At 48.3% G+C, this 21,093-nt stretch overlaps 1 protein-coding gene across 1 annotated transcript in view; it reads left to right on the top strand.

Moving 5' to 3' along the window:
* Positions 1-21,093, top strand: part of Smc3 (structural maintenance of chromosomes 3) — a 157,783-nt gene that overhangs the window by 54,786 nt on the left and 81,904 nt on the right. Inside the window, exon 12 of the mRNA XM_077688288.1 lies at positions 1,294-1,444. Coding sequence (XP_077544414.1) covers positions 1,294-1,444 — 151 coding nt within the window. The remainder of the gene's footprint in view (positions 1-1,293; positions 1,445-21,093) is intronic.

Below are 21,093 nucleotides of genomic sequence, written 5' to 3'. Positions count from 1 at the left end.
CTGTGCCGTCTTTGTGGAGAAAACTCAACTCTCTCTGCAGTTGGCGCGAAATGGTCTCGCTCGAACGAAGTCGACACCCTACAGATAAGAGCTGTGGCCTTCAGATCAGGGCCGGATCTGTTTACAACAACGCCCGCCCGCGATAGAGCGACCGGAGAAGAAAGCGAAACTCCAGGGCGCACACCTGGTGATGGTCCGGGGCGACTTGACGCACTTTCGCTGATCGTAGGAAAGTCTGACGAATCGAAGTCGTCTACTGTGTCTGTGCTGCTACCATCACGCACAGAATCAAGCTCAGTTACATTGGAATCCATCGAAATTTGCCGTTCGTGCGAAGCATCTGCGAGCGGCAGCGACACCATAACTGAAACTACGTGAGCTTGTCTCCCCGCCGGTGAAGGACTTTTAAAAATACCCCGTGCGACGGAAAAACGAAACTCGAAAGCGAAAGTGATAAAATACTTCCTCCTTTACCATTTCAATGGCGTTAGCGGCCCAGGAGTGCTCGGAGAGCGGCAAAATTTGAATTTGTATTCATCAATAGCGTGGAATAGGCGTGGTCACGAAAGTGTTAAGCTACCTGCTAACCACATGGGCCGCTGTATCCACGGCGGCTCAGCGTGGTTTGCCGATACAAGAACACGGCAGTGCTGAAGCACATCCTATTACTTGAGGTCTCCCAGAGCATGTGGGCTTGACGCTCGGTGTTGTTCACGAATCATGCCATCCAGTTGTGATTGAAATGGGAGGCTCAGATGGCAGAGGCAGGCCCCACCTTGGATATGTGTTTGGGCGATATCCGATCATAGTTGGCGGACCCCTCTCGGGGGCACTGCTGAATGAGCGCACCGGCTGAGGATGGTGCTGAATCTTCCCGCAAGCCCTACCAAAGCACTTCAAAAAGAGGAGTCATGCAACAGGGGTCCGGGTGGTAAAAGTGTGTGGCCTTGTGCTTGCTCTCTTCCATTTAGCCTGTGAGGGCGCCTTGGAAATGTGCAGAGAGTGCTTCCAGGGAGCTCTTTTAGGCGCATTCAGCAGCCCCAGCTGGTGCCAGCAGAAATGAGTTTCACCACTGACGTAGGCCTTGCTCTGGCGTGCGGGGTTGCTGGGGGTTTTCTGTTCATTCGTTGCTTGCACCGTGGAGCTCTTGGTCCCATTCGGGTGACATTCAGGCATGCCTTCCCTTTCTTTTTGTAAGCCGACAGCAGGCGTGTGCCCGGTACGCACTGCTGTCTGTGTTGAGGAACCTGTTGCTTTCCTGTGCATTCATAACTGTTCTTTTTTCTCTGCCAGGATGCCATTCCCATGATCAGCAAGCTCAACTTTGACTCCAAATTTGAGAGCGCCATGAAGTACATTTATGGCAAGACGCTGATATGCCGCAATCTGGAAGTTGCCACGCAAATTGCACGCACGTCGAACTTGGATTGCATCACCTTGGACGGTGGGTGGACTGTTATCTGTGCTGTGAGTGCTTTTTGAAGTGTACGAGTCGATTGTGGAGCAGAACCTTTGGTGCTGGAACAAAAATTGCCTATGGTGCAGTTTCAAAAAAACATGACATCTAGGGGCACTGCTGCCAGTGTAGGGTCCACTGTTTGGGGAGTTTTTGTGCATTCTGCAGGGGTGAGACAGCTGCGCATATTGCGCACTTTTGATACAAATCTGCTTTCCTGCGCCAGGCTGCTCCAAAAGCTTGAAAATTGCAAAAATTGCGCCAAACTGCTCCAAAACAGTCTGAGAGCCAAGGGTTTTAATAAACGCTCCCGCCAGTTTCAGTGGGGAAAAATGCTTACTGACGGCATAATTTTCCAGCACCCCCAAGGTGATCCTGTTTGTAAAGGTTTAATTGATTGATCATACAATAAAAAAAACTCCCAAGCATTTCCCCGAGGGTGAACATGGTTAAGTGCGAATGCACGGGGTGATGCTATGAGGGGGGGTAAAGTTAAAATCCGTTGGCATTCGCCAGTGAGTTAACGTAAACTCCCCCGTGTGATCCGTGTGTGAGCGCGCGCGAGCCGACCCACGGAGGTCTGGCGGTTTATCGCTGCATATATAGGGGGGTACGCCGCGCCGAGCGCGCCGAGACAGGTGGCTGAGAGAGGAGGCGGGCGCGCGAGAGAGAGGGGTGCGCGCGCAGCTGCAGCCAGCGAGGAGAGAGGAGGAGCGAGCGAAGGGGGAGGGACGCGCGCAGCGGCACACGGCAGCTGCCGGGAGAGGAGGTGGGGTGCGTGACGTCACGGCGCGGGGGAGGGAGAGGGATGCGCGCGGCGCACACCGCCGCACCGCGAGGAGCGGTGAGGCGTGGCGTCACATGGGTGAGTGACGTCATGCGCCGTTGCTAGGGAGGCTCCTCTCCGCTCCGCGCCGTTGCTAATGGAGAGAAGGACTGCAGACGCCGCCGCCGCCGCCGCCGCCGCCGCCGCCGGCGGTGGAAGGTTTAGGGTCGCTTATAAAGTGCATTCGCACTTAAAAACCCGCATAAAATTGTCCCCAAGATAGTTTTTTCGAAAGTCACCATGTCAGGTTGCACATGTTATATTCTGTGAGTTTTTTTAAGTTTTCCCATGGAAAACAATTGCAAAGTCCTGTAGAAAAAATACGTATGTGTACTCAGGCGACAAACTACTGGTGAAAATTGATGAAAAAACGGCAATTTTCGGAGCGCCGTATCTCCAGAACGACATTACTGGTGTGGTGAATATCAACATCTTGGTGTGGTGAATTGATGAAAAAACGGCAATTTTCAGAGCGCCGTATCTCCAGAACGTAATTACTGGTGTGGTGAATATCAACATCTTGGTGTGGTGAATATTGGAAAACATGGCCGTTGGGCGAAGCAGTTGCCCGTGGTTCAGGCAGAGTGCTCTTCGCCAATTTCTACTGTGGTTTTGGTTATGGGGGTGGCTGGGTTTTCATTTAGTCGTTTGATCTGTTGAGGGAAGTTGCGTGACTCGAAGAACGGGAGTTCATGAAAAACAACGTGGGGCCCGTGAAATCGCCATGTTTCGGCCTCGAGTTAGAGGCGCGGTGCGTGCTTGAAGTGAAGTTTCGGACTCATTGCGGTGTTATAATAAAACGCTGAGTTATTGCTGCCTTTGACAGTGGCGAAATGAGGCGATCGACACTGCAGAAGTGGGCAGTGTCATTTTGCGACATTTTGCGGCTACATTGCCGCAGAATGTTCAAGCAGTGGCCGATAGCGGGACGGGCTATTATTGCACGCTAGTAATAATGGTTTATCTATCTGAAGTGAAATTTAATGCCAAGAGGGAGGTGGCTAAACGTACCAACGTTATTCAAATAGCTATCGCAGTGAATGCGCACCTTGGGGATTGAAATGGGAGGGCTGGTGGGGTCAGGGGTGAGACAGCTGCGCATATTGCGCAGTTTTGATACAAATTTGCTTTCCTGCGCCAGGCTGCTCCAAAAGCTTGAAAATTGCAAAAATTGCGCCAAACTGCTCCAAAACAGCCCAAGAGCCAAGGATTAACGCTCCCGTCAGTTTCAGTGGGAAAAATGCTTATTGATGGCATTATTTTCCAGCACCCCCAAGGTCATGCTGTTTGTAAAGGTTTAATTGATTGATTATTCAATAAAAAACGGCATAAAATTGTCCCCGAGACAGCTTTTTCAAAAATGACAATGTCGGGTTGCCCATGGCGTTTAGCTAAAGCTGATCGAGGGACTTTAGTTATACTATTCTGTGAGTTTTTAAAGTTTTCCCATCGAAAACCGTATCAAATTCCTGCAGAAGAAATACTTCTGTGTACGGAGGCGACAAACTGTTTGTGCAAGTTGATGAAAAAATAGCAGTTTTCAGAGCGCCGTATCTCCGGAACGACATTACTGGGCGCTGCCATCTTGGTGTGGTGAAGATTGGAAAACGCGGCCGCAGGGCCATGCAGTGCTGGGGGTTCAGGCAGGGTGCTCTTCGCTGATCTCTGCCGTGGTTTTGGTTATGGGGGTGGCTGGGTTTGCATTTAGTCTGAGTTGCGGGAAGTTGTGCGACTCGAAAGAAGCGAGTTCATCAAAAACAACGTGGTGCCCGCGAATTCACCATGTTTCGGACTTGAGTGTGAGGAGCGGTGCATGCTTGAAATAAAATTTTGGACTCACTGCAGTGTTATAAAACGCTGAGGTATTGCTGCCTTTGACAGCGAGCTTGCGAGCCGCGGGAATGGGGCGATCGACACTGCCGAAGGGGCGGCGCAGGCTACATCCCCGCAAAACGTTCAAGCAGGGTTCGCCGATAGCGGGACGGCCTATTATTGCACGCTAGTAATAATGGTTCATCTATCTGAAGTGTAATTTAATGCCTAGAGGGAGGCTGCTAAATATACCAACGTTACTCAAATTACGATCGTAGGGAACGTGCACCTTGAGGATTGAAATGGGAGGGCTGGTGGGGTGCGCCGACTGTCAGTGACCCTCGCTTTGCGCAACTTTTGCCGGGGCTCTCTCCTCTTGTGCGTAAGGCCGAGTATGGGATTACAAAATATTAATTTCGGCATCCACATGATAATAAAAATGCCTTACGAATGCTTAGTTTTTAAATTCAATATCTTCAACGGCACCCCATGCTATCTATGCACAGAGCCTAAGAAGTAAAAAAAAGTGGTTCGTAAAAAGGTAGTGCAGTTCGTACCTTGAGATGTTCCGGTAGAAAAAACTTTATTGAAAGGCTGTTTCAGTGTTATGTACGTTCGAAACCGATTAAAATGTGCAGTTTTCTCCTCCAAGTTGCCAAAAATGTGATTTTTTAGGCTCCTAAGGTGACATAATTAATGTCGTTCTTCTGCTCCAAATCAAGGTTTTTCTGCTCCAAAATCGAAATTTCGCTGCTCCAAAAACTGCTCCCAAAACTGATGTAGCTGTCTCACCCCTGTGGGGTGCGAAGACTGTCACCTCGCTTTGCGCAACGTTTGCCATGCCTCTACAATTGTGTGTAAAGCTGAGTCTGGGATTACAAAAATAATAGTTTCAGCATTCATATGATTATGAAAATGCCTTACGATTGCTTAGTTTTTCGATTCGATGTTTTCAACGGTGTGAAAATAAGAGGAAAAAAAAAAAATTAAGAGGACCAAGGGCCGAGACGTCCCGGTGATGCGATGACGGTGTTCTATTTACAAGATGGCGGAACTGATGAAGACGAAGCAGCTCGAGCCTGAGCTGCTCCCGCGAGATGACAGGCACCGATAAGACCATCATCATCGGTGCAGCGAGGATTGTCCATAAAGTTTCTACATCTTCCGCGGCCCCAAAGAAGCGGTGGCGAGTCCGCGTCCTGTCGGTAGTTCAAGTTCGGTCCTGTTCGATCTGATGAGGTAGTCAGACGGGGAAACTGCCGCCGGTTCCGTCTTTTAAACCCACGCATACAATGTCGGCGCAGTCCACGCAGCCAGGTTAAAATTCGTTTGTTGTCCTCGGCACTTTTGAATTCTGGTGCAGATTCAGGTATTTTCAGTGGGGCTTGATAAAAGTGCCTTGACGGCTTCCGCTTCTGTCTTGAACGCCGTAGTCTCGTAATCCGGCTGGCGCGGCGAGATGTATCCTGGTTGTTCGAACGGTGCCTGCCAAGTGCTCCCTTCGTTCGAGCGCGTTGTCGGGTGAGTGCCGCAGCAGTCTTCTTTGCATCGGTTACAAACCAATCAAGATCTCCTTCTTTGGTTTGCGGCGTCTCTTGGTCTTAAGTTACAAACGCTTGAATGTCGTCTTGCCGTTTCAACTTCTCAGCAGAAGCATCGGTGTCTTTGTGCTCAGGATATATGGTATAGGTATCTTCTGTCATCGTTGCGGCCTCCGACAAGCAGCTTACTTTTTTCTCGGTTATCTGGGGCAATTCTTCAAACGAACACGATAGTAACGAATGTTTCCATGGGATTTCCGGCGTCGCCCACAAGGGGGTCTTATTTTCACATTCGGTTTGAGATAATAAGTGTGACGGAGGCGAGGTTTCTTGCGAGATGGTTGGTTCCTGGGGGTCATTCAAACAGTATGCGTCGCAGAGCAGTTCAGTCAGTGCAAAAAACTCGCTGAAGCTTGTTGAGGAATGCAACTTCTTGATTATCTGGCACTGGTCGTTTACGTCAGATATTTTGTCTTTGAATCGATAGTATATTTGAATCATAACATGCCTAATTTCGTCTTCATAGTCAATATTTGTAGCACATTCTTCGTATAGGTGGTCAATGTCGATGAGCGGTTCGATTTCCTCGTTTAATGTTCTCAGTTGTACTTCAGTTTTGCGTAACTCGTGCAGACATCTCTTCACCACCTCGTCCACATCACTGGTCGTTACGGAGAATTCTAGTGCTGCTTTTGCGTCTCTGCATAACCTTCGAGTGATCAAACGCTTTTGTTCTCTTCTTGCGTTAAGTTCCTGAAGCCGCGTCATAGACAGAGGAATACTCCGTTCGTGCATATCAGGTGCTGAATCTTCCATTGCGCGATGAGCAGCGGAGTTCTCCTCACCGTTTAGAATATCGCTGCCAGAGGTCAACGGGGAAAATCGTCGCAGGTGAGGAGTCACCACCATCTCGTCCGCCCATCGCGTTGTTCGGCTTCGGGTAGCACCGTCGAGCTGGCCATCACCGGGGTCCGTCATCGGTATCGAGGGGTCCTCCTTCTAATAGGCCAAAGTTCGGACGCCTCCGAATCGCAGCGGGCCTTCTTCCTGGGTTTTCGGCACCAAAATGTGAAAATAAGAGGACCAAGGGCCGAGACGTCCCGGTGATGCGATGACGGTGTTCTATTTACAAGATGGCGGAACTGATGAAGACGAAGCAGCTCGAGCCTGAGCTGCTCCCGCGAGATGACAGGCACCGATAAGACCATCATCATCGGTGCAGCGAGGATTGTCCATAAAGTTTCTACAAACGGCACTCCATGCTATCTATGCATAGAGCCGAAGAATTTATAAATGGCTTGTAAAAAGGTAGTGCAGTTCGTGCCTTGTGATACTCTAGTAGAAAAAACTTCATTGAAAGGCTGTTTCAGTGTTATGTACGTTCAAAACCCATTAAAAAGTGCACTCCCCCCCCCGAGTTGCCAAAAATTTGATTTTTAGGCTCCTAAGGTGACGTAATAAATGTCATCATTCTGCTCCAAATCAAGGTTCTTCTGCTCCAAAATCGAGATTTCCCTGCTCCAAAAACTGCTCTCAAATCTGATTCAGCTGTCTCACCCCTGATTCTGTTGCTGGAATGAAATCTGGTGTGCTCCAAAGCAGTCAGGGCCGGGTTCTGCATTTGGTTGCTTGTGTTGGATTACACGTCCACAATCCGCCTGCAGCAACAGTTGATACATTGGAATCAAAACAAACAGTCACACAGGTGGACGGCAAGTGCGATGTTGGAACAGTCGCCATTGGCTTCTATAACATTTATTTAAAGAAGGTACCGACCACCTTGTAAAGCTGTTGGCTCAACTGTAGTTGGCACTGTCACATGAACTAGGTATGTTTGTATGAGTTTTTTCATCCACTTGGGTTTGCATGGCCGCATGTTTTTTCCTGGGAATGGACGCATAAAGTCAGGCGGGAGCTGGAAGGCTTCGTCTTGAATGTAGTTGTACGGGGCAACCTTGGTGCTGTTTGAGAGCCGGGAAAGTTTGGGAATGTCCAGGGTCTCGTTCCCCAGTTGGCGACCAAACTCGGATGCCTTGACCACACACCCCTCGCTGTGCCAGCCTGGTGCCCCAACATCAACAATGACGAATTGGTAGTTCGCCCACCACGGCCATGAGCACAGTAGAGAAAGTTGTCTGAAAGGATAAGCAGAAAAAAAAGACCATTGCAACAACTCCAAGGTCACTGCTGATTGCTGCCACCTTCTGTTGAATTGAAAGATGAAGGCACAACACCTCAGTTGGCTTCATATCCCCTAAACAACTGTAAAAATACAATTACCCTTCCTAGCACTCCAAATAAGAGTTCATCAGGAAACTAAGCCGAGCTTTTGGGGAAGGTGCAGATGTGAACAGGGCCAGGAGGCCCTCCTGAAACTGCAGGGGTGGAAAAGGGGTGTGTGCTGTGCATAAAATAAATGATGACGGACAGAAATCATTTTCCGCATACAAAGACCAAACTGACATGGCTTCAACGCCGTGATTTCTCCCCAAGAGTCATCCATTAGGCACTGCGCTCAAAACAAAAACACAAATGGTCCGCCCACTTTGCTCTGAAGTTCTTGTCTTTTAATATGAAGATTTTTTCCCTTCCTTATACTTTTTCATGGTCTTATTTTGTTTTCCCTCTATTGTATTTTTCTAAATGTTCCTTTGAAATGAAATGTGCCACTGTGTAAAAGCACCACTTTCTGCGTTGTGGCTATCAATGGGAGAAATGTTCAAAATGCTGATTCTGAGAGACCAAATTCAGCATACATGTGATGAAAAAATATTCATCCGCCCTTACCTGATCGTAATGGCGAGCCTCTCTCCTAAAGGCACAGGCTCCCCCCGACAGAGGTGTTCCTTCGTCAGCTCTGGTCTGATAAACTTGTCCAGCGTCATTCGATAGAATTAAAAAAAAAAAAAAAGGCTGGATCCTTCCTAATATCCAGAAACTGTAAATGAAATAGCATGCTACAGTGGAATTTCGATGATACGATTCTGGGTGATCCGATTTTCGAGATGAAATGAATTTCTGAGAAGTACTGGTGAAATTGCATTGTTTGGAATGGGCAAAATTTAGGCTGTTACGAATGGACCTGCGTGGCCCGGCAGTTGATACGAACGAGCAGAGCAAGCAAGCGACAGCGACGCACGGGCTCTTTCTCCCCTCTTTGTCACTCTTTCTTCAGGAACGGCAGGGCTGTAGTTTTCTGTTCGCGATAATGCACCGCGCACACCGCAGGCACTCTGACACCGCTGCGGAACCACCTGCACACTGCGGACGGTGCGGCCGGGGGCGGCAACATGGCGCCGGCCTCGGCTGCGAAGTGGTGCGGGGCGCTCGAGCGATTGCTTCTAACTGCTCTTTAAAATGCCGCTCAAAGCACACACGAAGTTCCTTGTGCCATAAAGGAGCTGATAGTGTGGGTGAAAACGGGACTATCGAACATCTTCCGCGCTGCTATAGTTGGTGACAGGGTAAGGATGCAGGAGGAGCTCCGCCCACAACCGTTGTGCGGCCGCTACCCGACTCTCCGCGGTTAGAAAAAATAGTTCGTAATATCGCAGCTGTTTATACCCATGATTACTAATATGAGCGGCTGACAGTATAACCATCTCATTATGAAGTCGTTTATATAGGTTTCATTCCCAAGAATGAATGATTTTCACAGGAAAAAAAAGTCGTCCTCATTGAAAACTGGCTCAGTAGAAAAAAAAAATTACTCACGGAAACAGGTTATTCTTGGTAGAAACTATTCCTGGTGTATTTTATACTTAAATCAAGGCTATCTGTGATTGTTTTACTTAGACAACAGAAGTTAACATACAAAAAACGCGCACACGATTTTTGGGTCTGAATACAGTAAAACCTCGTTATAACGAAGTTGACGGGGGAGTCGTAATTACTTCGTTATACACGTTAGTTCGTTATATATTTTTGGGTCTGAATACAGTAAAACCTTGTTATAACGAAGTTGACGGGGGAATCGTAATTACTTTGTTATACACGTTAGTTCGTTATATACAATATACCGCTAATTAAGGGGGGACGTGGCTTTCAAAATCAACTTTTTTATTTCTTTGTGGATTTTGATGAAAATTGGCACAGCAACTGGAAATGCTTCCGTGATAACACCATAAAAATTTCAAACTAATGTTTTGAAAACTTTTTTATGTATTAAATTTTCTTTCTGTTCCGCTTGTACCGAGCTTGAGCAGCTTATAAAACATGATAGAAAACTTGTTCGAAGTGCTTTGCATTCCCAAATGAATGGACGAGGTCGTGAGTTTTAGAATTTTTTTTTTACAACACAATATTTTTTAGTTTTCATTTTTTTAGAGGTTAATGTGCAATAGGTATGTTGACTGTGAACGATTATTTGAATAAAAAAATCACAAAAAACAAATCTGGAAAACCAAGAGTGTCACGACCTGAACTGTTCATCAAGGAATGTAATGCAAGAAACGGAATCAAAATAGACCCAGCGATCGCAAAGAAATCCCTGGTACAAGCGACACAGGTGGCAAAAAAAACTGTTTTGAGAAAACGGCTTCCGAAGTTGCAACATAGGTTTCACTAATCAAAAGTCATCACGGTTGTAGCCTTTCATGTCCTTTTGAACATGGGGCTTCTGGAATGCCTTGCCTTGAAATTGGAGTGCCTTTTACAGCCTTTCTCTTTCCAGAAAACATCATTTTCAGCTCCTCTGTGAAGAGTACATACCCCACTTTGCAGACCAAACGAAGGGGGAGATGGGTTTCAATGGGCTTTCAATGCAAAGTAGGTTAGCTGGTCGGCTGTATCGCACTGGACAACCTCCTTTTGCAGTGTTGTCACCATGGCAACAAGTTAAGCATTTTTTTTACTTAAATTTGAACATTTTTGGCTTTTTTTTTATGTTTTATCATCTTGCCTGGCACAGCAACTTAGTACTCATACGTGCAGGTGTTCATTGCCAAAAGTTTGCATACCACAAGGATGAAAATGAGCTACTTTGAAGCTTGGTAGAGTATTCTGCATAACTCCCAACTTCAATGCAAGAGCATATTTTTTTTTACTACTTTTGACATTCAAGGCATATTTTTATTCCTATATTACTAACTCAAACCTGTTTGCATGAAAATTACAAGTGCACGGGAAACGTTGCGCAAGAAAGGCGATATGGCTCGCGCGCATTGCAGCGCACGCTTACCGCGACATATCGATCTTTGATTATACCTGATATGGCTGGTCAGGTCGCTTTTAAGATTAAATCTAACGTCGCAGGCATTAATTACAACTACTGGCGTTCAACCGTAACCGGTTGCCCAGTCATGTGATGCTCCAATTCGCGTCGGCTATGCCGTGCGCGCCGCAGCGTTTGACGCGTCGACCGTTTCTTTCTCAAGGCTAGCGAGCCCACAGTCAAAACACAGCAATAACTAAGCGTGTAAACATCGCAAACCCGACTAAAAGTTCACTTCACGAACCGCTATCACAAGCGCGCACACCGCGTCACCCTCCGGGGTCTGGCGACGGTAGAGTCACGCGCACCACGAAGCGTTCGATGACCTCCTCCTTTCGAGCCACACAACTTCCCGTAATCTGGCTCGTTATCTCTGGCGTTCCCACCGCGATAACGTCCGTGTTGAATACCATAGATTGAACAGAAACTCGGCCGAGCGAAGCGGCGAAAATGAACTCAAACCGCTCGCTACGCAACTCAGACGGCCGCCATCTTGCGTTGCGCCCGTGACATCCAATCAGGAGGGTCGTTGTTCTGCGCCCCAACCGGAGGACCAATATCGCTTCAGCATCTATTTCTAGCTTTGTTTGTGCGTCGTTTCTTTTCTGCCGTTTGTGCGTTTGTGAATGAACGAAGATAAAAGAGATGAGCGGAACCGGAAAAACGATCGCTCGGCCGATCTAACCATATCAAAATGGCCGCGCCCGGTGGCACCGTTGCGGAGATAGACCGCTCCGAAAATTGCCGTTTTTTCGCCCTTTTGCGCTGATAGTTTGTCACCGCGCCTGACAAAGGTATTTTTTTATACCACTTTGCGACGCTTTTCAGCGTAAAAACTTTGCAGACGCATAGAATAGGAAACATAGAAGCCGAATATGTGGGTTTCAAAAAAACGATGTTTTGGTCATTTTTCCGAAGTTGAAAGCCGCGTCCCCCCTTAACAAAGAAAAGAGGATGTACTCACCACCGAACCTCATAGCAGCAGCCACGAGAGAAAAACGACCGTGGCGTGGAGAAAAACCAGCGAAAAAAAATAAGAACAGCAAGAATCACAACTTTATTCGCGCGAAATGGCTCATCACTGATCGAAACAGCACATCAGCCGTTGCGGCTCACTTTGCAGAAAAGAAATCCTTGATGGATTGCTGCCGAGTCTTTTTCAGACGAATGATAGCTTTTTCAGCTGCAGCCGCTATTTCGATGCCGTCCTCGCCGTCATCATGCGCGCCAAAGAAGCGGCGCAGCAGCTCTGCCGCATCCAGTGCTTGTGCAGACGTCGGTACGTCGGACGCGCCGACATTAGGCTCCGGGCTGTCATCGCAGTCCTCATCAGGAACCCCGGTCACCTCACGTACAATTTCCTCCTCTGTTAGCTCCTCCATCGTTACTGCGTCAGCATCGGCACTGACGTACGTGTAGAAGGTGTCGCAGTCGGGGATGACACCGGCGTGAAGAAGAGCGTCCCACGACGCCAGGGATTGGTCGCCTGAGGCACTCTCATTGACGGCAGCATCTAGATCGTCGCTGTCACCACTGCTCTTACGCCAAATGAGGCGTGCCGGAAGCAATTGGCTATCGTGCTTGCCGAAACATCCATCCAGGCACCCTGCAGCATGTCGATCGCCATGTACAGGTCGATCGTCGTCCCGCGCTCCATGCGCATGTTCATGAGAATTCTGTCAATCACACGCTTGCGGTAGCCCGACTTGAAGCTCACTATAACCCCTTGGTCCAGGGGTTGCACAGCAGCCGTGCAGTTTGGGGGCAGGAAACATAACTCGATGTTCCGCAGCGCAGTGGCAGTGTGGTGGGCCGCGCAGTTGTCCAGGACGAGGCATACCTTTCGGTTCTGCTTGCCGAGCCGCTCGTCCCATTCCCGCAGCCACTGTGCGAAAATGTCCCTAGTCATCCATGCTTTCCGGTTGGAAACATAACTAACTTGCAGCTTCCTTTTCCCTTTGAAGCATCTTGGCGACGCACTTTTGCCGATCACGAGGGCTGGCGACTTTTCCGAGCCGTCCATGTTTGCGCAGAGCAACACGGTCACGCGGACCTTGCTCTGCTTACCCCCCTGGCAGCGTTCACCCTTTAGAGCCAAGGTTTTTTGCGGCAACATTTGGTAAAAAAGGGCGGTCTCATCTGCGTTGAATACATCTTTCGGGCTGTACTTTTCAAGTAGCTGTCCAACGTTTTTCTCCACCCACGCCACAGCAGCTTCACGGTCGACAGATTGAGCTTCATCGCTGACGGCCCTGCCGACGATGTCGTGGCGCTCCTTGAAACGCTGCAGCCAGCCGGCACTTGCGACAAAATCGTCGTGTCCCATGATGCATGCAAAGTCTCTCCCCTTCCTCAGCAAAAGTGCCCCACTCACAGGAATTCCGCTTGCTCTCGCTTCCAAAAACCATTTAAACACGGCCTTGTCTACCGCTTCGAAGGCTGGGGCTCGGAGCTTCTTCCTGTCGCCTTTGACGCCACGTGCGACAGCACCGGCGACAACTTCCTTGCTGCTCAAAATCGTGGACAGCATGCTCAACGCTATGCCGAAATCTTCGGCCACTTTTTTTTTCTTTGCGCCCGACTTGACGGCTTTAAGCATGGCCGCCTTCTGCTCGATTGAGATTGTTTTCCGCTTCCGTTTGCCGTTGCCATCGTCCATCTTCTTTCTGCTCGCACGGCCGATCCGATTGCAAAGCTGACACGCTGACACTTGAGTCTCGAATGATCGCAGGCAACGCCAAAAACCGCGGTCGGCGCAGCGCCCCAAACATGCCCGGACGCGGAAGAGCGGGCATGTCCACGAGTTCAGCATGGAGGGGGAGGCCGGCAGACGCGCGAGTTCGCGCGGGTTGCCAGGCGTCTTGTTGCCATTTTAGCGCGCGGGAGTTGGCAGCGGCCCTGCGAGCGGGAGTTTTCAATTACCTCGTCCGTAATGAGATGTTAACCGTCGCGCGCTATAAGACATTGACCTGTTGGTCGCAGAGCGGTCAGTAAGTGCTCGTTTTGGGGAAAAAATGGTTCGTTATACCCATTGCAAGGACATTTTAGCTTCGTTAAAACGAGGTTTTAAATACATGGGCATCTATGGGAATTTCTAGGGGAATTACGATTGCTTTGTTATATCCATTAGTTCGTTATATACCATTTCGTTATAACGAGGTTTTACTGTAGTTCGAATTTTGACCGCTGCACGTTGCTCAGCCGTCGTCTGCTTGGAGAAACATGACATAATGGTCGTCGTTATATTTGGTCGGGCTCGTCGCAGTGTGACTATTTCTTCACTTCGCGTGTGCAATCATTGTCAAGAAATGTAGTCGGTACAATATCTCCCACAGCCATCATCACCGCTAAATCAAGCGCCGTAAACGCAGGGTGGAAGAAAGGGAGGTTCGTCGCCGCAATGGCTGGATTCAGTGCACGGACTGTGTAAGCCCAGGGTGAAAAGGAAACCAGCGGCGAAAATTCATCGGTGCTTTTCAGAAATCGGCCGCAATATCAGTGGGCCACGTATTGTTCTATGCGACCGTTTTGAACGTAGTGACGCCCTGCAAACACCTATCGCGGCGACGCACGCAACAGTGGAGGTCACGATGCCGCATAAGGTGTCCTGCCTTGCAAAATCAGCTGTAGACGCGAAGAAACAAGCGTTATTTTGTTCCGCTTAAACGAGACGACAACACCAAATGGCGCGAGCAGAGAACTGCGGGATGTGAAACGTTAAAAGTCTAATCATTGCTACATCACGAGACACGCTACTCTACGTCAGTTGGTTAGATTGACAGTATATGGTGTCATGCTTTCAATCCAGGCTACGATTTCCGAGGTGTTTCCCGGCAATTTAATAAAACAGCTGCTGCCGTTTCTTTAGTGTCATATCGTCACCCCGCAGTTTACAGTGGAATAATAAGGCTGAGAACCCTGACTGGCGGTGAAAATTGATAGAAAAACACCCTTAAAAACTAGCAGCCGCCTAAAAAATTACTGTTGCGAGCTTTTATCAAAAAAATGAATAGTGACCTACAAATGCATCCTTCCGAAGTTCTACTTTCCAACTTGTGCTACATTAAAGGGACACTGAAGTGAATTTGTCAAGCTCCCGGCTTTGCTTGCACTGTGTAGACTGGCTCAAATTACCACACTTTTCGTCGTTTATCCGGTTGATAAGCCGTTAATTATTTTACAAAGCGGGAAAGAAGAAAAACTACCATGCGCGGTCTGTGGCGGCCGCACCAACCAAGGCTGTGACGTCGCGAGGAGATGGCACCGTGATTGGACGATGTCCGAGGTTAGCATTCAAACAAGTTTCGGTTTCGGTTCTGTAAAACAACATGTTTGACATCCGACAGCATCGTTGGATGGGCCTTCTCGATATCTCAGTAATCGCCGTACCGCCCTTCTGCCATATTGTCGGCTGTAAAATGCCTGAGATAAGCCTCCCAGGACGGCTTGGAATCGTAGAAATCACTAGCCGAGGCCTACGCAGTGGATGACGCCCTCCGCGTCACCGCTGACGCTCAAATGCCATGCGCTTTTCCCTCATATTCGGAGCTTGCCTCACTCGTGCCTGTATCGTAAAAAAGTGTGTTCGCACCAGGCCAAGGGTGTGCTGATTCAGGCCTGTGCCCACTGCCCGCAAGCAGCAGCACGCTAATGAGAATTCGCTAGGGCGTCAGTGGCAATCTGCGCGCGTTTTGCAAACTCGCTCGTGGAACAGTGAATGTTACGGCCCAAAAATGGTGAACTCAGTTTAGAAAACATCGGCCAAAAAAACGAAAAAAAAAAAAAAAAATCAACTGGTAAAAAAACAAAGAAAAAACAAAACAAAACCGACGCACCCTCGGGGATTCGAACTTGCGACTTGCAGAACGGTAACCTAGCGCCTTAGACCACTCGGCTACAGGCCAGCTCTGCTGAGGGTGGATATATAAGATATATAATGTATAACCAGTTTACACTTTTATTTAGCCTTATCATTTGAAGTACTTTAGGTGACTATTTGTCGTATAGCGCCCGTGCAGTAAGCGTCCCCCAAACTTCCACAATATCTCACGTCTAGCAATTGCATTTCTTGTACGGAAAAGCGTTTACAGATGTGCGGTCGTGCTGCTGACCGCTGTGCTTGTTCACCCACCACAAAAAAGTGCTTCCTGCTCCCTAGTTTTGCGCTGTACAGTAAAAGTTTCAGTTGATTTTATTTTCTTAGTACCAATATTGACTTCGTTGACCCTTCTCCTGCCTTCAAGTGGCCTTAGATTTTCCTACTAGCGTAAAGTCAGCGAAGCGTCACATGTGCCCTTGTGCAGCGCTTGTGTGAAGCGACCTTGACTTGACTTGGAGCTAGATACAGTGTACAAACTAACAAAGTAGAGAGAGGCACATTCTTTCATTCACAAACGTGTGGTGGCTTATAGCGCTTTCCATTGGGCGAACAGGAGCACTTCTAACTGCACCCAAAGTGCTCTCGCGAGTTCGGGCGTCTTCCAGTGGTCGGTCAGGAGCAGGGGCGTTGTGTTTCATTGGTCGATGAGGAGCACTTTTTTGGTGCCGAGAGCAGCCGAGAGCAGTTCTCGGTGCTCCGTCGCCAGCGGCGGAGTAACAGGGAACGCCGAGGAAGTCACATGACCTCTTTTGCGTCACTTCTGGTTTTATCCCCGGGTGGCGGAGGAAAAATGGCGGAATCCAGCAGCTGCGGTAGTCGCTCAGTGCGTACGGCAGCAGCTAAGCGCGGCCGTCTGGGCAAGGAATTGCTGCTACTTTTAGATGGTGAAAGCACCACAGATTCAAGCGCAAGCTCATCATCGGACAGCAGCAGCAGCGACGACGACGACGATTTGACATTGCATGAGTTTATGTTCGAGCACCTGTTCACCCCGCCGGAGCAGCGACCGAAGGTAGAGTCGTATCTGGAAAAGACGGTGGACGCTGTTATCGTTCGCAGCTAATTTTTGGAAGACACGATGGTGATCCCTTTATCATGAACATGAACATCCGCTCGGCTTCTTCATTCGTCGCCATGCGGAAGGCAGACACAAAACCACCGGCACGTATCTGGCAAAACTGGCCAGGAATAACTGCGTGCGGACATCACGAGCGCGCGAAATGCTCCGGGAAGCGAGCGCGGGTAACGTTTGGTCACATGACTCTTGACATCTCGCCCTCCCCCTCTTTTCACTGCTCCCGGAGCAGCGCGAATGTTTCATTCGCGGAACGAAAGCACACGTCCCCGTCACTCCCTGTGCTGCTCTGGCTGCTCGCTCCACTTGCTCCTGTTCGCCCAATGGAATTCGCAATTAGTTTCAATTGAGCGAGCCAATTGCGACGACCCGTCGGCGGCCGGCGGTCTAAACGCTGTGCCGACTGACTCGATCGGAAGGTCGGCGAACCGTGCAGCAGCGCAGCCAATTGCCAGCTCGTCTCCTCGTGACGTCACACGAAAACGCCACAAAAAATGGGCGAGGGTGCAGAGAGGAGGACAGCATTTTCGAATTGCTTTTTTTCTACTAAATAAATTTGCGTAAACGCGCTCAGAGTGGCCGAAACATGGCCTATGGACTCCGACTACAATTTGCGCTAGTAATCCCGCAATGTTTACAAATCACTTCAGTGTCCCTTTGAACTTGCATTGGCTTTACACTGATGCGCAGCAGCCTACCGTGAAGATATTTTTATTGCTAATGAGGCTTTTGAAATAGCATACATAAAGAAAATGTTTGGTTCAACATGTAGTTCCCTTGCAGCCATGTCAAGCTTTTGTGGAAGCATTTTCATTTCTGATAATCTCCCCAAAGCCAGTAATCTTTCCCTATGTACACCAAACAGTGATGTCGAACACTGACTGCCCCATATGAAACTTGAACGAACGGCTATACAAGTGCATTGAATTCTTACTGCACCTATTTAGACAACTACACTCAACAGGCCCAATAATATGAATATGAACACGAGATCTCAGTGGCTTATTTAAAAATGTGCCGACATCTTTAATTCTCACTGCCTCTTGTCAAGGTGTCATGGGCTGCTGCACAAGCATTTTCTATTCTTACCACACTTTCCAGTCAACAGCAGCAAAGTGGCACCCTGAAAGCCTGATGTTGAATCCATTTTGATTTGCTGCACCAGTGTTTTCAATGCCTAATGCAGCTTTAAAGCCAAAAGCAACAGTGTGTATGTGAAAAGCAGTGACTTCACAGTGTGAAGATGTGGCATGAATTCATTCTAACGTACTACATAAGCATCTTCAACTCTCACCGCAACTTCATGGCCAGAAACTGCAATGTGTGCGGGAGAGAAGCAGCGACTTCATAGCCTGAAAGTATGGCATGAATTTATTCTAACGTACTAGTATGTGTCTTTAACTCTCACCGCAACTTCATGGCTAGAAGCTACAATGTGTGCATAAAAAGCAGCGACATCACAGCTTGAAGGCCTGGCACAAACACATTCCTACGTATTTTATTAGAGCTTTCACTTCTTACCATAGCTTTCCAGTCAAAAGCAACAGTTTAAGCTTGCAAAGGAGTTACATATCATTTTGAAGAAGTGACGTAAAACCATTTCGACCTGCTGAGCAAGTTTTTCCAATTTTTACTGCATCTGAACCAGCTGGAAGCAACAGTGTGCTCAAAAAGCAGCGACATGACACTCTGGAGACCTGAAGTTAAACCATTTTGATATGCCGAATCGCCGTTTTCTATTATTCTTGCAGCTGTATGACCAGAAGCAACAGTGCATGCTTGAAAAGTATGAACATAGCATTCTGAAGGGGTGCCATACCCAATTTCTACCTGATACAAGAGTGTTAGCAATTATTACTGCAGCTCTTTAACCTGAACCACCTTCAATCACTGTTTGAAGGCTCTCCAACTGTTGTCACAGTTGCTGGAACAATAAAAACATCTAAAAGTGGGAAGCAGTGTTGAATCTAAATTAAAGTATGCTCCATGGGAAGACGCTCAAACATCTCATAACAACCGCCTATCATGACAGAGACACTGGAAATCTGAATGTCTACCAATACACTGTGTAACCCTTTTGTTGAAACTTAAACTGCACAAGCACCAGAATGCAATCATTATACTACAGCCATCACTGTGAAACACAGCTGCAATAGACAAATTTTTATAACTCATAAAGCCCATCACACAAACTTTGCGTAAAGATAAAGGGAAGATAAACTGTTGGTTCATTCCTACGGAACGCATTCAGCTATTCTAAAACAACTTTAACAGTTCACGAAACTTCTGAGAAACTCCACACTGCACACAAAATACGCAGCCTCAGTCCACGCATAGTCAGTTTCTCTGATGCCACTTTGTGTAGCGATGGGAACATACGCGCCATAAGCTTAGCAGGCAAATAAAAAGCTGCGTGCATGTGTATTTTTGGCAGTGTATAAAAAAATACGTGGTCATGTCACGGGGCCATACAGTTCCGGCTTTCTTCAACGGCATGGTTCAAAATCCAGCAATCATACAGTTTCAATGTTTATTTACCCCTCTTATATGTTTTAAAAATGCTACTGGTGATAACGACCAACCAATGACAGTCAAGAAACGAAACGCCACCACATTTGATTACCTCAACAATACTCGCACTCGTTCGTAGTTTTGTGTGTGCGATAATGTGCCCATTGGCATAAACAGAACGCCATAAGCACCCGTCTCTAGCAGGAAGGCAAGTTCATACCGATTTTCTTAAAGCTACCCAGTCTCGGATAATTGTGCACGAATGTTTAATTCTTTGCGAGTCTCTGCAATAATGCTTTAATCATACCTGTTTACGCCAGGAAAAAAAAAAAACAAAAAAAAAAAACGCCACACCTCTGCTCCGTTCGTACCCCGGCAAGCTAAAGCAATGCGCGAATCAGTAAGGAAAGATACCTTACACTGTAAGATTTGGCAATCGTGTTAATAACGTGTAAGGCTGTATGAGCGGCCGTATCCGGCCAAAAAACACGGCACACACGTTTGCACAATCAGCGTCGGGCCTGACGGACACCACGTAGGCCTGCGCTCAACATCGGTCACCACCTACGCTCACAGCAGCAAACGAAAACGCTTGCAACTTGCCACCGCTACTGCCGTGGACGAAAGCAAATCGTATTATTTCTTCACAGCGGTTGCGTTACACCGACACAATTTCCACAATTACACCAGCAACAGATGCAGCTTCGGCGCTTCGCCGTTCTCAGATCGAGTTCGGCGACGGCGTTCCGCGTAAAAACAGCCCACAGGTGCCACCGCGATTTCCTCACGTACGTACAAACCATGACGCGGCAAGACACACACAGGACAGATGACGATAAGCGGCTTCTTGATGCACTACAGCACATTCGTAACACAAATCGCATACAGAGCTTTTGGTTCTCAACAACCTCGTCGCTCGACGGAGCAGCAGCGGCCGGCAAGAGAGCGCAGCCATATTGAAAGTAGTTCTCCTCTCAAACGTACGTCGCAGGCGTCACACAAACGGCGAGACGCCATTGGTTGCGGATGAACACTAAATCCCTTTGATCTTGAAAAGCCACTGCAGAGTTAAGCTGTCACCAACTATAGAGAAAGCGCCGATAAAATATCTGCCCGGGTGGTAAGCCTTGTTGCGACGTTGTCATCCCACCGCTGACAACCCATTGCTGCATACGTGAAGGCCGACCTGAGCCGAGCTCCGTCGCCTCCGACATACGTGTAGTAGCGTGGTTAGAAGCGAACGGCCAGCCAATGTTGCAGCCGTGAAGAAGCCGAAGGCAAAACATAACTTGTTTACTTCATGGCGAGAGATGAGCTGAAGCCAAAGAACAATGCCCCGACAGGCGAGGTTACAGTACAGTACTCGAGCAGAGTGACAGCATTGATTCACTGCTCAAACAGGAATGAACTACAGTGCTTGAGGGGTCTTATTTATACCCAAAGCGCTAACGGTCGAAACAAGCATTCCCTCTTGATTGTGCACCCGACACTAACGGCACAGACATACACAACACTCTTTCCAGAGTTCGTTAGCAGTCGGTAGTAGCGGCATACGCTTAGTTCGAGAGAAAGGAGAGAGGAGGTCTCCGCAGCAGACGCGGGGCTTCTGCGTCCTTGGGGCAAGTTGAAGCGTGCCTCGTCTGCCAACGTAGGTTTGAATCGCGCCGATAGATAGGCGCCAGAGATCCAGGCACATCGGAGCTTGCTGCAAGCGCGAGTCACTGACAAAGGGGGCCTGCTTGAAAGGCACACGTAGTGGAGGCTTCGCCGCGCAGCCGAGG

This window comes from Haemaphysalis longicornis, unplaced genomic scaffold, assembly GCF_048455015.1.
Source record: "Haemaphysalis longicornis isolate Haplotype H1 unplaced genomic scaffold, Haemaphysalis longicornis Haplotype H1 scaffold_1, whole genome shotgun sequence".
Lineage (NCBI taxonomy): Eukaryota > Metazoa > Arthropoda > Arachnida > Ixodida > Ixodidae > Haemaphysalis > Haemaphysalis longicornis.
This window is presented reverse-complemented; position numbering and strand designations above follow the sequence as displayed.